The 18,537-nt window shown below is 40.8% G+C and overlaps 1 protein-coding gene across 2 annotated transcripts in view; it reads left to right on the plus strand.

Annotated features, from left to right (window-relative positions):
• GPC4 (glypican 4) overlaps window positions 1-18,537 on the plus strand; it is a 110,176-nt gene that overhangs the window by 71,170 nt on the left and 20,469 nt on the right. For both annotated transcript variants that reach the window (XM_060087445.1, XM_060087446.1), the window contains exons 2-3: window positions 2,908-3,066; window positions 16,294-16,685. In XM_060087445.1, the coding sequence (XP_059943428.1) occupies window positions 2,908-3,066; window positions 16,294-16,685 (551 nt within the window). The remainder of the gene's footprint in view (window positions 1-2,907; window positions 3,067-16,293; window positions 16,686-18,537) is intronic.

Genomic DNA, 18,537 nt, shown 5'->3' on the forward strand with positions numbered 1-18,537 from the left:
GTTATGGCACTGAATCCCCACTGGCCCATGTGTGGCTTGGGATTTAATTCATAAGTGTGTCTTGGACAGGGCTTTTGGCAAGAATGCCGGATTATATTTTCAAGGAATGCTTTTTAGAAACACAGACAGAATACGTGGTGTATGCAAGGCTCAAATGGGCAAAAGTGGCCCATTGGAGTGGCTTGTTTGCACTCGGGAAGATGACTTCGCCAGCAGATACATTAGCCAGGTATCTACCCCGTTGTCACCCTTTCCACAAGGCAAGGCTTTACCATTAGAGTCTTCCTGTAAAGATTTTATCTGTAACATGGAAGTAGACTCTTTTTCCTTAGTTTTTGCCAAAACAAATAAATATGCTCCAGTGTTCAGATATCAGCAGGTCTCCCGAAGGTCCTGCTGAGGGCCTCTGGTGGGTAAGGTGGTGGGTGGAGTGCACAGGCCTTTTGTTTAGCTGCTGGCTAGTTCAGTCGGTCACCAGTAAAACTTTAATTGCTGTGACCCATTTTTGAAGGGTGTTTGTTCAGTGCCAAAAATTTAAAACTCTCAACATCTAGCACCTTCTTATATGTAGAAAAGTATTATTTCCTGCTGTCTCTTCGAATTTTCTGGCTCTAGGTTCTGTGTGTGTGTCTGTGCGTATGTGCATTGGAGGTGCAAAAAAGGGTGCTTTTTTCCTTGGTCATAGATGCCTATTTTGATAAGATCCATGAATGACCCTTTTCGTTTATTGTATGTGTGAACCATGTTAAGATTAGGTGAATATAGATTCGCTTCCAGACTCTGAACTGTTTTGCCTTGGAAATTCAGTGCATTACCACAATCAAATCTTTGCAGGGGCTTGAAAACCAGCCTGTGATTAATTTTAGCCTGTGAAAATCTTTTAAAAGTAGCTGATCTCTTATTATAATTCACGTACCTAGTTCTGTACGTCCTAAGTTCTCATTGTGAGCATTTCAGTTAATTTTCTTTGTTGTGTGTGAGAGTGATATGGATTCTTTAATACAGCTACATCGAGTACTGTACTAGTTGGGGGTCCTTTGTATTACTTTACGTATTAAGATGGTGTTTGGGGAGATCCTCAACCCTGAAACCAGGAGACAACCAGGTATCTCTTTGTTAGTTAGGTGTCCCAGTACCAAAGGCCTGCTGCGAACTTGTTAAGCCAGTCAAGAGGCAGTTTTGTTTTTGGTTGTAACAAGATGTTTCCAGAAAACTAAGCTTCTTCCACTAATGAGATCTAAGATGTTCTGCAACCTCACAGCTCTAAACTCTTTCACATTCTTCCCTGTGCCTCCCCCCCACCCCCACCGCCTTTGTTAGAATTATCGGTTGACCAAGGGTTTCAAAAATGCCAAATGAAGCATGTAGCAGTTTCTGGATGAGGAAGTTATTTGAAGAATGTTTTCCTTCTCCCCTTCTTTAAAAGTCCTTTAATGCTGCATATCCATTTTTGTCTGGCAATGACACTCTCCCTACTTTTGAATTGCCAGGAAGGAAGAATGATCAGGAATATATCTGATTATGTAATTATTTGCATCTGTGCAGTTGACAGTACTAGTGTTCGTCAAATAAATTGCCAACACCATGTTATTTGAAATCCACCCCCTCCGCAAAACTACTTTGGTATCTGTCCGAAGTGAAGACTTATTTCCTCTAAGCACTCACAGCCAAGAAGCAACAATGGCCGTCGGCTCCTGGCCCAGTTCATGTCCATGATTAGTGTTGTTAAAAAGATTTTGCTCTTTATTCCTCCTCCCTTGATTTATTACACACACTTACTATTGATAGGTTCATATGTCTTCAGTATACGCCTTCCTTAGTTCCTGAGACCTTAGATCTTTTCAGACCCCTTTTGCAGTTCATGTTCCATGAACTGCAATAACAGAAGGAACAGTGAAGGTGAATCCTTATAAACATCTGTAGAAAATGATGCGAGGGCTCCTGTACCCCACAAATGAATATTGGTGTGACTAATGTGATAGTGCCTGGTGGGGTTATTTTTGAGTGGCGCCGTATCTCTTGGGCATTATGAGGGAGCACAATTTTTGGTCTGTGACAGAGGAGGAACAGGCAGAAGCTCTCCAAACTCTCAGGTCCAAACCACAAACAGAATGCCGTTGGTACTGGGGAGGCAGATGGTCTGCATGTCTTTGACATTTTCTTGGCCCTTAGGGCTACCTAAAGGCGACATTTACTGGAAGCCATTCATCTGTATTTGGACAAGTGGCTACACTGCACACAATCATAAAGGTCAATATTATAGTGTCTAACATCTGTACAGAAGATGCTGGACAAGAAAATCTTAAAACTGAGAATCATTTAACGTCCCCCTTTGTGACTTACCATAGACTCAAATCCCAGAGTGGACTCCATTCTTTCCTCTTGGCTGACAACTCCTTGAAATGCATTTATCCCTTTGCTTTGTTTGCCACATCAATTGCTTATATGTTTGCTCAGTTTTTGGTTGTTGTCACATGTTTTACAAATCATTCTTCATTAATGGTACCCTCTCTTGTAGTGTAAACTCTCAAAGCTAGAAAAACTATGTCTCATTTGCATGACTTGCACAGTATTTAGCATAAAATCTCGAAGAATTTATGCGAGCTTTCTGTTGATATTGAATGATACTCTCTTTACTGGCCACACCGATTTTTCCTGTATGATAACAATCTTCCTGACTGGAAAGTTCTTTTGTCTTTTGGAGATGGCTTCACTATCTTATTTTTCCGAGAAGGAAATCAATATTTTCAGTATAATGAAACTTTTTAGGTAAAGCATGATGCCTGGGCCTTTGCAGGAACATCACGGAGAGAAATGAAGCCAAGCATGTGCACCTAAATCAGACTCTTCCGTTTTGGACTTGATGAATGATGATGGAGATTGACTGTCCTACATTTTGTCTTCCAGGTGATCATTTGAAGATTTGTCCCCAGGGTTATACCTGCTGCTCCCAAGAGATGGAGGAGAAGTACAGCCTGCAAAGTAAGGATGATTTCAAAAGTGTGGTCAGTGAACAGTGCAATCATTTGCAAGCTGTCTTTGCGTCCCGTTACAAGAAGTTTGATGGTATGTATTGGAACTTTGGTCTACGTAAGTGTAGATATTTGCTTTGTTCTTGAATTCTTTTTTTCTTTTTGCCATACGGCTAGCAGGATCTTAGTTCCCTGACCAGAGATTGAACCTGGGCCACAGCAGTGAAAGCGCCGAGTCCTAACCACTGGACCGCCAGGGAACTCCCTTGAATTCGTCTTATACCTTTTAGTCAAGTCACATCTACGAGCTGCCAGTGAAGTTCGTACAGTTGCTTTTCCCAAGTGCCTTTCTTCTCTCAGTGTTCAAGTTTTCTCCCAAGAGGCTCTCCTGGCTGGACCCCAGGGGCAAGTTAGCCTTACAGCTTTATTGCTAGAATCCTTCCAGATACACTAGAATGTGTACGGTATGGTAGCCATTATGGAAATATGGTCACAGGGAGCCAAAAAAGAGATGAAAGTCGTTTAATTTAAATGCTTTCATTTATTTTCTTGGGTGAACACACAATAGTGTTGTTGACACAAGTCACTAAAGAAAAATCTTCCTAATAAAAAGCAGGCATCTGAAAACTTAGTCAAAATAACCACAGAGATTCTGCAGATGCTGGACTTCAAATTAAATTTCAAAATGGATCCCTCAAAGCCAACTAGAATTCCTAGAAGCCCTGTAGAACACAGGATTAAAGCTCATGCGGCAGTGACCATGCGGCAGTGACCCAGAGGTAGCGCCTGGGCTCCAGTCTTCACTAAGTTCAGCACTATCCCTGGCCTCATTTTAGCTGAAGCTTTGGTCGATCCACGTTAAAGCCACAAGAAAAGCCATTTCAGTCCCCTGTGCCAAACACAGATTTTCACATGCACACTTTCTTTTCAGAGTGAAGAAATAGACAATCTGAGCCAGAAGAGAGGCACTTCAGTCATATCTGAAGCAATGTAATAGATAACAGACTTTCAAAACTAGAGTATGGGGTCCAAACACCTCAGGATTCCTTTCTCTGGTGCTGTTCACGCAGTTTGCAGGTCATTATGAAGTAGATTTAATTTTAATAGGAATGATTTCCTTTGTACCTGTTGTAAAGGCCATTCTAATTACATAGTACCTTTGAAGCATGCTTTCCCTGACATTCTGTGTGGTGAAGAAGTACAAGGCAAATTTTTGAGACGTGAAATGTCTTTGAGCATTTCTGCAAAGGGCTCATTACCATGGTGAGAAGTGGGATTAAATTAGATTTGATCTAGCTGATAAGGCAGCCCCCAGCTAAAGAACAGGTTGTATTTCAAATGTTGCCTTTGAGATTCGTTATTTGAAACTGATAACTGATTTAATAAGTGTTAGTCGGTTCCCAGGCTAGACGACAAAAGCATATTTATATATATATGTTTTTTATAAATTTATTTATTTTTATTTACTTATTTTATTTTTGGCTGCGTTGGGTCTTCGTTGCTGTGCGTGGGCTTTTCTCTGCTTGCGGCGAGAGGAGGCTACCTACTCTTTGTTGCGGTGCGCGGGCTTCTCCTTGCAGTGGCTTCTCTTGTTGTGGAGCACGGGCTCTAGGCGTACGGGCTTCAGTAGTTGTGGCACGTGGGCTCAGTAGTTGTGGCTCACGGGCTCTAGAGTGCAGGCTGAGTAGTTGTGGCACGTGGGCTTAGTTGCTCCACGGCATGTGGGATCTTCCCGGACCATGGCTCGAACCCATGTCCCCTGCATTGGCAGGCGGATTCTTAACCACTGTGCCACCAGGGAAGCCCCAACAAAAGCATATTTAATTTGTAATGTAGTTGAACTAAAATTTTCCATGTAGTGTACCATTTATTGTGCCCATTTCCCCCAATGCTTTGTATGTGGAGTTGTGTTTAGTCTTCATCTCCTTTCCCTGCATGGATGGAAATAATTTATGTATCTATATATCCTGTTTATTATTCTGTAATCCCCAATGCACAGGCTGTTAACTATGTTAACACCACGTGAAGATGAGTGTTATTGGCAAAAGACATCATTAGACCACCTCTGTCTCTTGGTCACTAAATTATCAGTATGATTATTGGAAAGAATGGTATTCTTGACTATGGCGTTTCTCATTCAAGACAGTAACTGAAGCAATTTCTTTTCCTTTGAGGAGAAAACTAAGAGAGATAATAAGACAGTCATCTTTGAAAACTTGAGATGCTGATATTTTAAAATTACCACTTGGGGGTTTAATAATGGGACTTAGAAGGGAAAATTCCTGCTCTTTAGAAATGGCTAGCGTGTCAGTAGCAAGATACAGTGGAGATGAGGCAGTTTCCAACTTCCAAGGTCACTGCCTCCAAATCACCCCATTTCTTCTTAGACGTGTCTCCTCCAGGTGTGAAGTGCACAGACATTTAGTGATTTCTCTTGCCTGGTAGTTTCACTATTCTTTCCCCTTCTCACTCCCCATGGTTTTATAGCATTATTCATGTGATTCCAGTGTGTACTTTTTAAAAAGCCACACAGAGAAATTTTATCAGTAAGTATTAACATATGTTTTTTTAAAAAGGACAGAAAGGGGCTTCCCTGTTGGTGCAGTGCTTAAGAACCTGCCTGCCAATGCAGGGGACACGGGTTCGAGCCCTGGTCCAGGAAGATCGCACATGCCGCGGAGCAACTAAGCCCGTGCGCCGCAACTACTGAAGCCCGTGCTCCTAGAGCCCATGCTCCGCAGCAAGAGAAGCCACCGCAATGAGAAGCCCACGCACTGCAACCAAGAGTAGCCTCCGCTCGCCACAACTAGAGAAAGCCCACGTGCAGCAAAGACCCAGCGCAGCCAAAAAATAAAATTAAAAAAAAAGGACAGAAAAAGTTTCTCTTGCCCTTCCCTACCAGACTTCACCTTCAATAAATGTGTTTAATGCTGTTTCTTTATCAGTTTCAAAACTGCCCATGAAAAATGATGATGAAACCCCAGCTTGTTTCTTCTGACTTCAAATTAGACTATGGCACAGACAATAAAGGTAGGGAGCATAGATTTAAATTTTTTTGAAGGAGTTGTAGCTTCAATGTGTCTGGCCTGGAGATCAGAACAGAGCTGGGATACTTTGCATATTTCCTCCAAGCTAGGCTTTCTGAGACAATTAACTGCTTTTATATGGTAAAATCTCAGTTGATTGGTATCCAACAAACCGTAATCCTCAAGTGGGTGCTGCATTTATTGATTGATTTTCAAGGTTGGCAATTATGACCTGCCAATACTCCACAAGGCCTAAAGACGATGTTGAGTGAAATTGTATAGGGGCTGTGGTGACTCAGAAATTCAAGAGTGGAGTGCTTTGGTCAAAGAATTGTCTAAGCTTTTATAAAAGCCAAACCCTGGGTTATTGATGTGAATGGAAGGGAGGAAGTTAGGCAGAGTAACAAGATGGCGACTGAAGAACCAACATGGGGCAGCAAGGTGGCATAAGGAAGGCTGGGAATAAGTACTGAGGAAATAGAAAAGGACTCATGGGAACACAGGAGGTCAAAGTACTTCAGAGGAGCATCTTTTGCCATCTCCAAGCTTACAGTATAACTTCTAAGTGGTGATCCTGAGCTCAGGCAACTTCATCTGTCAGCAAAACTTCAGTCATGTTTATGAGATACCACTTCTTTCTAAGGCAGGAACAAGGTTTTGTTTTTTTTAAAATAAACTTTCAAATAAAAATAAGGTTTCGAGGCTTTTAGGGAATTAGCCTTCTTTTACCAGAAAGCATCCCATTATCATACTGCCTCCATGAGCTCTGGTCAGTCTGAGCGCCAGAGTTGGCATTTTGGAGTCAGTCCACTTATCTCTAAGGTCCTTTTTTGTTCTACACATGTAACTTTCTATTGTTTGCACCTCTAAAGAGACTATACGGTGTATAAACCAGTTTTTAAGTTGTAAACTGTGTGCACGTGTGTGTTTTCAGACCTGGCTGAAGTACAGAAGAACTTCCTTAGGCAGCACCTCCCCCCTCCCAATTCTCGGATTTCCCATATTTTACACCTGTGCCTCTGAGTTTAAGGACTCACCTCTTCATTTTCTTACACGTTAATCTTCTTCATCTAATCTTTGACTTAGACTATTCAATACCAGAAATCGACTATCCTGGGCTAGAGACATAGAGTCAGAAAACTTTAATGACAGAGCTAGTTGCTCCCCCTCTTGGCCAGTTTTGGGAATTTTTCTTTTTTTTTGAAGTAGAGCTGCTAATTAACATAGCTGAATCAGTTATCTCATGAATATGCTAATCAGATACTCCGTTCAGGGGGCTTTGAAAGAACTGCTTGGCAAAAGGAATAGAAATAATAGAAGTGCGGCATAATCCGTGTTTGGGGACCACAACATAAAGACCCGCCCCAAAATGTCGCATTTTGCGAGAGACTAGTTGTTTTTAAAAGAATCAGAGCGAAATCAAACAACCCAAATAGATTAAGAAGATTAGAGCTGCCATGTTAAATATATTTCTGAATTACATAGTAAAAATGATGTTAACAACTACAAAGATAGATTATTGCTTGCAAACTCCCCGAATCAAATTATTTGCTAGGTGTTTTTGCATGTTATAAAAGAAATTTTAAGAAAATAGTGATGTTGTCTGATGCTAGTCCATTGGGAAGACTACTTTCATTTGCCATTGTAGGAGCAAATGTAGCAACTTTGCCCAGGAGGCAGAGCCCACCGAGTTGTCAGCCTGTTTCTGCTGTGAACCCACTGTGACCTGGGGCAATTAACTGGTCTCAGTTTTCCCATCCATAAAATCAAGGGGTTGAGCTGGATGCTCTCTAAAGACCCTTTCAATTCTACAAATTCTGTGAATCTTCTCAACATGTGACTAGACCAGCTGCTTCAGTGAAAGGTCTTACAAGATGTTAATTAGCCGTCTGCACGGTCCCCTCTATTTTCCTCCTATCATTTCTTAACCCTCCGCTACTTTCACTGGGTCTTTGAAAACCCTCCCATGAGCCTGAAGCTTGTTAACTCGAATAATAGTAGAAATGTTCTGAATTAGCTTAAAACGCACATAAAAGAAATAATTGTCCCATCTATCTGAAGAGTGCTTCATGTCCTGCCTTTGTGAAATGATAGAAAACAAGGGGGCTGGAGAGCTTAAGGGAAAGGGTGGCCACTCTTCATATTGAGCCAAATTTCTGTTTTAATGAGTGACTAAAAATTTTCCATGGTTCATCCTGGCCATTACCTCATTAGGCCAGTAGGCTCAGCAGTGTGGAGACTCAGCAAGATGAAGGCATTTGAATTCCCATGCCCATGAAAGACAAATATAGCCAACTAAGCTTCATGGCTGTTGGCTAAGCTGAAGGTTTTGGAATTTTCCTGACCCCTGACTGCAAGTATTTTTCAACTGCACGGTTTTCTTATTGTCCTTTGCATGGCCATACTGACTTCGTACAGACCTCCCGGGTCTTTAGTTTAAGTCTTCGATATCCTCAAGATAAATGTGTCATAGAAATGTGTGACGTACATACAACATACGGTTGTTTTTTAATCCTTACCTCAGATATCATTCATTAAGATGTCTTTTTTAAATTTGTTGCTTTTTTAAACCTCTACTACAGTGCGGCAGGTAGGATAAGCCACAAAAGTACAGAAAAAGACATGAGGCCTCTGACCTTCCTGCAAATGCAGTGTTCCTTCCAGATCATACTATGGGTGTTTGATTTGGTTGGAAAGCACTGCTACTCTGTGCTTTACAATTCTATTTTCCTTCTTTTTTTTTTCTTTCTATGCAAAAGAGACTAAAACACTGGGTATTTTTGCTAATTCTTTGATAATCTCTGTGAAACATGATGAGAACGAGCCACTGCCAGCTTACTGGAATCAAATCAAGAGCTCAGATAAAACACACACTTTTCTGTATTGACAAAGGTTTTCTGCCTTTTGAGTTGTTATCTCAGGTGTGGCCAGTTGTGGCTCTAGCATTGGCCGTCTCATTGAAAATGCTTGTGCAGCTTCCAGGGAGCCCTGAGCACACTCCCTTTGGGCCTCTGCTATTAGCTGTGGCTTCTTAAAGAAGGCGTGGTGTCAGCAAGAAGCAGCCGATCTGTTTGGAGGCGAGTAAATACACAGAAGAGCTTCAGCTGAATTGCTTTTATCTATTTTTTGGTTCATTGTACTTTGAGCCTGGGAGTTGAGAGCCTTGTTGATCATCTCTGCTCACCCTTTTTCCATGTGTCTGTCTGTCCCAACAAAGAAAAGGGCTTATTTGATCTAGCAGTGACTCTGACTGAGAGAATTCCCAAGCCAGTCAGGCCTTTCTTGTTCATTGTCCTGGCCCATTTCTATTGTGCACAAAGCACGCGGGGTCTCTCTCTCTGTATCTCTCTCTCCCCCCCCCTCCCCCTCCCCCCATTCCCTCAAGAATCTGAAGCTCTTCATAATACAGAGGACTGGAGCAGGGAATGCTACATGGGCATACCCTTTCTGGAGGTCAGTTTGACAGTGTATCAGAGGTTTCATATAGCTTCATTCATACCCTTTGACTCAGTAACTGTACTTCTAGGTTTTGATCTCAAGGAAAGAAAGATCTGCATACAGATTTATATACAAGAATGTTCATCACAGTATTACTTGTAATAATGAAAAATAGGAAATTATCCTAAATGTCCCATAATGATTACATTATGATCTGTTCATATGGTGTCATAGTATGTAGTTGTTAAAACTGATGTTTCTGAAGGCTTTTTAATCACATCGCAACTGCTAACCATACAGTGTTACATGAGAACAGGGTATAAATACAGTATGACCTCAACCATGTGACAATACATACCTTCACAGAAAAAGCAGGAAAGAAATTCAATAAACCACTGTTGTTCTCTTAATGGTGGGCTTATGGGAATTTTTGTTTTCTTCATACCTTGCCATATTTTTCAAATTGCTGCAATCTGAAAGGAATACTTTATAGGGAAAAAACAGTATTTTTAAACGAAAAATGTAAGAACTGCTTTGGTGTTGTTTTGCCATGTTTGGTTTTTTTTTTCAGTATTACAGTGCTCACTGTAGACAGTTTGGAATAAGTAGAAAAAAATGCGTCGAAGCCTCCAGCATTTAAGTCGGATGAATAGAATAAAGGGAAATAAGTCATTTTTGAAAGCATGAGATAGATTACTTTTCCTATTAGATTACTTTTCCTATGGTGTCACTGCAAAATTGGGGTGAACTAAATTGAGAAACATTGAAAAAAATTACGCCGATTCCCTAACACCCATCCAACACCACTGTATGCACCTCATCTTTTTTTGGTCAGGTAGACAATGTATATACATACATACAAATCAGCATCATAACCGATTGTGCTATTTTGCATACTGATTTTTCTCTTTATTAGATTATGAGCAGATAGACTGTATTATGAGGTTTGTGTATGAGGTCATGTAATAGGTCCACATGGAGGTTAGTATATGGGGCACTTGGAACACTGCTTCAGCCTTGGAGCATTCTTTTCTTCTTTTTTTTTTGGCTGGCCACGCAGCATGTGGGATCTTAGTTCCCAGATCAGGGATAGAACCCATGCCCCCTGAGGTGGAAGCGTGGAGTCTGAACCACTGGACCACCAGGAAAGTCCCCTCAGAGCTTTCTTAAACATGCCCTCATGGGCCCTTCTCAGTGAGAAGGAATCCGGCTGTGCTAAAGAGACTTGGCTAGCTGGTGCTGGGAGTACCATTGCTAGAAATGGAATGTGGTCCAGGGGAAGGGACCTTTACCGTACTGACTGTGTGTCCCTGGCCAAGTTAGCCCAGAGAGAGAATTAGCATTCAAAATGCATTAACTACTAAAAGTAACCTTGGGAAGAAAGGGCTGCTCCTAAAGTGGCAGGGTCCCCCAGCCCCCTTTCATATGCTAACAGCCCCTAATAAGGGCCTCAGCTGGCACTGGCCTTCTCCTCCTAGGCGAGGACCATTGTTGGGCTACAGCTGATGATTGTTAGTCAAGTACACGTCCTTTTAGTACACCATGCCCTCCCTAGCAGGCACTCCTGAGGAAAGTGCCTGTTAGAAACTTAACACAGACTTGACCAAAAAAGCAAGACAGAGGAGGAGATAGTCTTTGGTTTCAGTCAGTAAAATGCTTGCTTAATTTCCTTTTGTTCCCCCCTTCCATTTGTAGGTGCTTATGTTAGCTGTTCTTCATCAAGTACTTGATCTTGGGTGAAAGAATGGATGGCTATAACTCTGAGTTTTCTTAACAGTGTGAGAAGTATGATTTGTCGCATGTACCAGGAGACTTCTTTCTTAGGAATTTTGTGGATGTGGTAACTTACTGTTTGCACGCCACACCAGGGCTGTGAAATACAGCCTTTACATTAAAGAGGAAATTAATCCTTATATGTAAAAGGCAGCTTCCTAATAATATAAATACAAGGGGGTAATTTATAGCACCAAGCAAATGGATTGAATAGAAAGGGCTTCCAGTCTCTTCAGATCACAGGTTAATTCTAGAATGCATTCTAGCACATTAATCAATAGACAGTCGATTGTTTATAAAGTAGTAGCTAATGGCATTTAATAGCAGAACTGAGGGTCTTTTGACCTGTTTCAATAATTTTGAATGTTTATTTGATGCAAGACAAGTGGCGGGGGATAGAAGTTCCAGAAGTACATGATGTTCTTCTTTTTGTAAAAGACAGGATATTTACATAGAAAACTTTTATATGGAAAGGTTTTGCCTTTTCTCTCTAGTAGTTTTTCCCATGTTAAATTGGTACTACTGACATTAAGAATAATCAGATGTTAGAGCCGGAAAACACTCCCAATCTCCCAGTCTCCTAGGTCAACCCTTGCGTTGAGGTGCTTCTGGTAGGATGCAGATGAAATACATGGGGAGGGTGGGGCATTGACCTGCTGCTTAATTCTCAATTTTCCTTTCCCTGATTCTTTGTCTCGATCTTTTTGTATATACGCATGCTGTGTATGATACTCTGTGTTGTAATATCATGTAAAATCTCTTCCCTGGATTTCTTCATCCCCATGTTTTTCACTCAGGAGTTGCTCCACCCTCGTAGATGTCTGGGACGTTTCACAGAATTGGAAGCTAGAGCCATTAAGCATTTCCTTTGGCTGAATTGTTCCCAGTTTTATAAGGCCTTGGGTCTTCTTAACCATTCTTCAGCAGCTTTGGCTTAATTTATTTATTTATTTATTTATTGGCTTAATTTATATTCCCCCAGATGGATAATATTTGACTCTGCCAAGAAGGATAAAAACCAGCCTTGAAAGGATTTTTTTCTTTTTCAATAATTGTAGATATAAAGAAACTCTGAAGGTGACAGTAACATTATTTCACATATTATGAATAGTGTCCATTCATTGAGCAGCTATTGTGTGCTAGCCATTATCCATATGAGGTGAGCAGTAATAGCCCCATTTTATGGAAGAAGAAGCAACAGAGGCTCAGAGAGTTTAGATCTTCTGTCCCGTCAAGGTCACACAGCTCATAAATGAGAGGGCCCATGCTTTTCCCACTGTGTCATGCTGCTTTAGATCCTGGCACATTAAAGTGTTTATTTCCATTCCTATGTTGTGGTCATTCATGAGCCCAAGGCGTAGCAGTTGCTTCATCCTTGGAACATAAATCCTTAAGCCCCCAAACTGAAAATTGAAGGAGAAAAAAACCCTGCTCACAGACACCATATTTAAAATGCTTATAAACTGTCTCCTCTCTCACTCTTCTTTCAGACTCTCTGAGCAGCATTTTTCATGAATACAAGCAGTTGCTGCAAGGGAGATCTGAATTCCAGTTAAGTCAGCTTCTGATCCTGGTGGAACTCTGGTTTACACTGCTCCTGGCTGGTTCTCTCTTAGCCACCAGGTGTCTTATAATTGGTTTCAGGCATAATGTTTACAATGGGATGATTGCTAGGTGTCTCAGACCTGCACAGTTTTTCTTCAGCAGTTAGGATCTGATTCTGAGTTCTGAATAATGGGGGGAAAAGTGGAGATGAGGTTTGCAGCGATGAATGAAGTTGCTGTTGGTGGCTGGGGACCAGGTCCTGAATGTCTAATTTGTGTTCTATCCCCCACTGTAGAAGGAAATGTGGGAAGAAAGGTGGGGAGGTGGGGAGGTTGAGGAATCTATAAGAACATATGAGAGCGACTAGTTTGATAGGAGAAATAGATGTAAAAGTTTCCCCCCCCTTTTTTTTCACAGCAAATTATTATGCTTTGATTGATATTGTACCTAATTGGTATGGATTTTAGAATTTAAATTATGTCTGCCATACTTAAAAGATCTGTGAGACAAAAAGCATAGGTAGAATAGTCCCATTTACCAGGGCCAGTAAGAACACGTCTAAGGAGAAATGAGTTTGGATCTTTTGGTTCGCTTGACTTTGGTTCTGTTGACTTTGCAGGTGAAATAGATGAATATTAAAAAAAAACTTGCTGTATGAAATGAAAGATTACGGATTTTATAGATGGTTTAAAAATCTCTGGTGCCTCCATAAAACCATGCGTGGAAAGTGGCAGGTATAGTAAAGGTGAATTGGATGGAGAAAATTCATCTTTCTAGAAATTTTCATTACAGTCTGTTTGGGCAGGAAGGTTAAGATGCATGGCAAAGCTGTGTGCTTTGATTTGAGCCCATACCAACCACTTAGTACATACTTGTCAAATTACATAGCTATTTGGAGAGACCAAATTAGCAGATTTTAACTCCTTATATCAGTTTTGTAGAATTTCTATATATAATCCACTCAGTGGAATTATATTTGCAACTTATACGGCCACACTAAAGAATCTTTTAAAATGTGAAGGAAAGGAAGTCAATTTTCTGAATGATTAAATGAATTAGAGTTTAATATGTATACAGCACCAAACTAAACTCTGAAAATGTAAGCTAACATCACACACACACACACACACACACACACACAACCTTCGTAGCAGAATTTGAGTCCCAGGAAATAAAGTAAGGTCCATTGTGATATTGGACAGAGGGCATGCTGGGTTAAAATCAGTCCTGTTCTTCGTTGGATCATTGCTCTTGTACTTTCAAGTAGCTGTATTATATATAACTACACCGACCCATAGGCTGGCTGTTGACCTGAATGAGGATCTCTAAGAATGTTTTATTTTTTCCATAAAATGTTCAGAGTCTTAGCGTTTTTTTGACCTGGAACACTTTTAAGCCTAAAAAAATAGTGATATTTCATAGTGTTTTTCAGTTAAAACTGAGCTCAACATGCCACTCTGCCCCAACCCTTAAAAAACAGCATTCATTAGAAATGCAAGTGAGTATTCAGAATTACTTATTTAATGAGTCATGAAAGCACAAGTCAAATAATTCTCAACATCCTGTTTCTACACTAAATGATGTGTGCCAATTTTATGAGCAATATAGTAAAAATCCAATCTAAGGAAGGACCTATGGTTTCCTTTGGAATGCGCTCTTTTGGATGGTGAAATATTAGTAGCACTGGATTGACACAAGGCTTCCATACTGATCTCAATAACCAGGCTTTATTTTTCCAGTATGTGAAAGCCAGCACCACTTGGCAAGGACGCTAGTGATTCAAGGACGGTACGGGAAGTGGACCAGATGACATTTAAGGTCTTTTCTCACCCTAAGATTCCACAACTTTGAAGTCTAGAAAAGTGCTGCCTGCATCTCGACTCTTAGTTGAGAGATACTTCCACACAAGAAAATTCATCCCCAAAACCTCTTTAAGAAATGACACCCAAGAATGCAACAAAAAAATTTAAACCCAATTTATTGAAAATATATTTTCCCCTAATTAAAACATTAGCCCTTACCCTGAATGCTTCACATTCAGCAAAGTTCCCAGGTTGGTGCTAAGTGCTAGTGAGAGGCAAAATGGGAGAAGTTTCATTGGCTAGAGTCTTGCTTCTCAAACTTTGGGGTATAGCAGAGTGCCAGATGGCTGGGTCCCACCCTCCAGAGTTTCTGATCCAGTAGGTTTAAGGTGGGGTCCAAGAACCTGTGTCCCAGTGGTGATGGTGCGTGCCCATGGAAGCACACTCGAGAACCACTTGGGGTTTAGAGAGAATCAGAGGCCTTCCTGGCTGCCTGATTTGAGTAACTCTTTTCATTTTCATTCCCCTAGCTCCTTATGTACTTTCTGGCCTCCTTCCAGGGAGAGAACTTTGGTAAAAATGCCAGGCTGTGCAGTTGTAATGGGGATTTCCCTTTCTCTCGCTGAAGAAAACCCAGGAAATAAAAGGCAAATGGTAGAGAATGGTTTTGTAGCTCTATTGCATTTTGAGAAGATCACTTAATGCTCTTCTGGCTTTGAAGGAGTTGTCTTATTTTCCTTTCTGTTCCATGTTCACTTGGAGCCAGCTTCTTTCTTGATGTGGTCCTTATATTTTGCTTTGGTATTTATTACATTTCCTGCTTATAAACTTGATACCATGAGGTGTTTATTTTTATACCAGACACAGAGTCTTTAAGAATGATTAATGTTGCAGATAGACTGTTAGCTCCTCTCTTCAGGGAACTTCCTGAGAAAAGCTTCAGGAGAAATTAATTTGACATTGGTATTTAAGAGATTAAAGTCTTTAACATTTAGGCTGTGTGGGTATGTGGTGCTCAAAAAGTAAATCTGAAAAAAAACACAGGTATTCTTTTTTTTCCCAGTTATTTTTCATTTTATCTTAATCTCATGGTTTTACTGTATGAATCCTTTAGGAACCCGAGGTCACCTTGGCTATCCCAGTTTATACTAATGTCACAGGGAACACCTAAGAAGTTCTTTTCCTGCTTATGTGGTATTTCATTCTGTTTCTTGGCCTCAAGCATTTCCCAGGCAGTTTTCTTATATGTCATGTAGATGTAAGGAGGAGAAAATGAAAAAAAATCATGTCTAAGTAAACAGCATGTCTTGAAAACACCTGTCCTGGTGTCAGGCTACAATGAGGAGGCATTATCCACTTTGGTTTAGATTCTTGTAGTAAAAAGTTCTGGGAAACCTCATGTTTTAGACTTAATGTATCCATTTTTATCCAGTTCTTTATTTACCTTGTGACTAAATGAGAAAAGGAGGGAGTCCTGAGAAGTCCATTTAAAGTTTCATTTTTTCCCTCTCTTAGACATAGACACACGTGACTTTGTGACATAGGTTTCCTTTCATTGACAAACGATCAGAGATGCCAAATCCCCCCAAAGAAATCCACCCTATATACAAGCATGTTTTCCAATTTAATTTCAGGATTTTTTTTCCAGTTTTCAGATTTACCTGAAAAGTAAGCACTCTGTTATTTAATTACTGAGAACCCTTTCTTTTTTCCTTTCTTTTTGGGTTTTGTTTTTAGAATTCTTCAAAGAACTACTTGAAAATGCGGAGAAATCCCTGAATGACATGTTTGTGAAGACATATGGTCACTTGTACATGCAAAATTCCGAGCTATTTAAAGATCTCTTCGAAGAGTTGAAGCGCTACTATGTGGCGGGAAATGTGAACCTGGAAGAAATGCTGAATGACTTCTGGGCCCGCCTCCTGGAGCGGATGTTCCGCCTGGTGAACTCCCAGTACCACTTCACAGACGACTATCTGGAGTGCGTGAGCAAGTACACGGAACAGCTGAAGCCCTTTGGAGATGTCCCTCGGAAACTGAAGCTCCAGGTCACTCGTGCATTTGTAGCAGCCCGCACTTTTGCTCAGGGCTTAGCAGTTGCAAGAGATGTAGTGAGCAAAGTCTCGGTGGTAAGTGCTATTTGCATTCTGTGTTATTGTTTTCTCTTGTTTCACGTTAAAAGAAAGTTTGGGAGGTGTGGAAAAATAAGTCAGTAGAATTCCATCGTCTCAATGGCAATCGTCTTTTTCTTCTGTTCTTTTCTCATCTTTCTCTCCCCTCTTCTCTCCTACACTTCGTCCTGATACATGTGCATCATGTGGCTATAAACAATACAGCAATGAACATCTTCACGTATCAACATCATTCTTTCCTGTGGTTTCTTTGGTAGCTATTCTTAGAAGCAGGATAGTGTTCACTTTGGAACCTTAATTTAGAAAATGGATTTAGGGACTACCCTGGCCATCCAGTGGTTAAGACTTCATGCTTCCACTGCAGGAGGCGAGGGTTTGATCCCTGGTCGGGGAACTAAGATCCCACATGCCGTGCAGCCACAAAAACAAACAACCAAAAAAAAACTTTCAAAAAATGGATTTAATACCTCCATATTCTTTTCAGCTCTTATTCTGCTTCTCCTTCAGAGAAAGAAACATATACAGATAGACTCCACATTTGGTTGTTTTGAGTGACTATGTTTGAGCCTGCTAGTTACAGTCTAGAAAAGAATTTCACATCCATTACTATATGTTTCCTTGTTATAAGGTATACTCAGAGCCCTTTAGAACACAGACCTTTCTATGACAATTAATATGGACCACCTGCTCTTGACTTAATGGCTTTGTTTATAGAATTACCAGGAAAGAGAATGGAATTATACTAGCAGGAAAGAGCAAATGAAATGAGCCACATTTTCCTCATTTGTAAATTATAGGAATTGTACCACACCAGTATATTTCAGACTGTTCTTTGGAGCCAGCTAAGGAGGTACCTCAGGGGCCTCCTTGAGGAGAGACAAGGGAGACACAGGGTTCTTCTAGTGGGCCAGACTCTGTATCTGTGTCTTTATCTCCTGGCTGCACCAGGGGAGCTTTGCTTTCCTCAGTTGTATGTAGTAGGGTTTTGAACATGATTTCAAGGGGGGAAAGATTCTATGTCTCCTTCACTCCCCCCACCCCCCAAAAAAGATGAAACTTGAAAACCTTTTGAAGGCCTTTCCACCTCTACCCTCTGTGACTCAATGCCAGTGAAGAAATAGAATGTTCTGGAGCAAAGTTATCTTTGCAGGACTGATCATAGTGCTGTTACCTTTAGGCCCTCAAAGGAAAAGCCAAATTTTAGCCCATTTGGTGGTTTTGAGGACTGGAGGACTGGTCAAAATACAAACGAGACAGTGATACTAACAGTAAAATATAAATCCAGTGGCTTCTTAGAGAGTTCATTCAGATTTAGGGTAGCCATATAACTTATTGTCCAAGCCAGGAGGTGCTTAAAAACAATTATACCCAGATAACGTGGGCAGACCAGAATTCATGGTCCCCCTAGCGAGGAACCTTACATTTACCAGAGTGAAGATAAAGAATTGTGTATTTTAAAAATTAGGTGCTTATTGGCTGTTTCATGTTAGCACTGGGGGATGTTAGTATTAGTTTGTTGGTTGCATTCCATTATTACAGTTGTGTGTGTGTGTTCCCATTTCCCAGCCATAAGCCATCAGGAAACAATTCCTTACAGTACGTTTTTGTTCACTCCTTTTCCTCCTGATATTTTCATCATAAATTGCAAAAAAAAAATTGTTGGGGCATATGAGGGGTGGGTGGGAGCAAGTAGGGAGATGATTGGTATAAGTAAAGGAATAGTCTGAATCCTGAACTGCTGCCCCCACCTCTGCAACCATTATTAATCTTGGAGATGCTCGTTTCAGAGTCCCTAAACAATGCACAGTTAATCCAGATCAAAGTTAATTACATCATAGTTCCCCTAACA

This window comes from Mesoplodon densirostris, chromosome X, assembly GCF_025265405.1.
Source record: "Mesoplodon densirostris isolate mMesDen1 chromosome X, mMesDen1 primary haplotype, whole genome shotgun sequence".
NCBI classification, from domain to species: domain Eukaryota; kingdom Metazoa; phylum Chordata; class Mammalia; order Artiodactyla; family Ziphiidae; genus Mesoplodon; species Mesoplodon densirostris.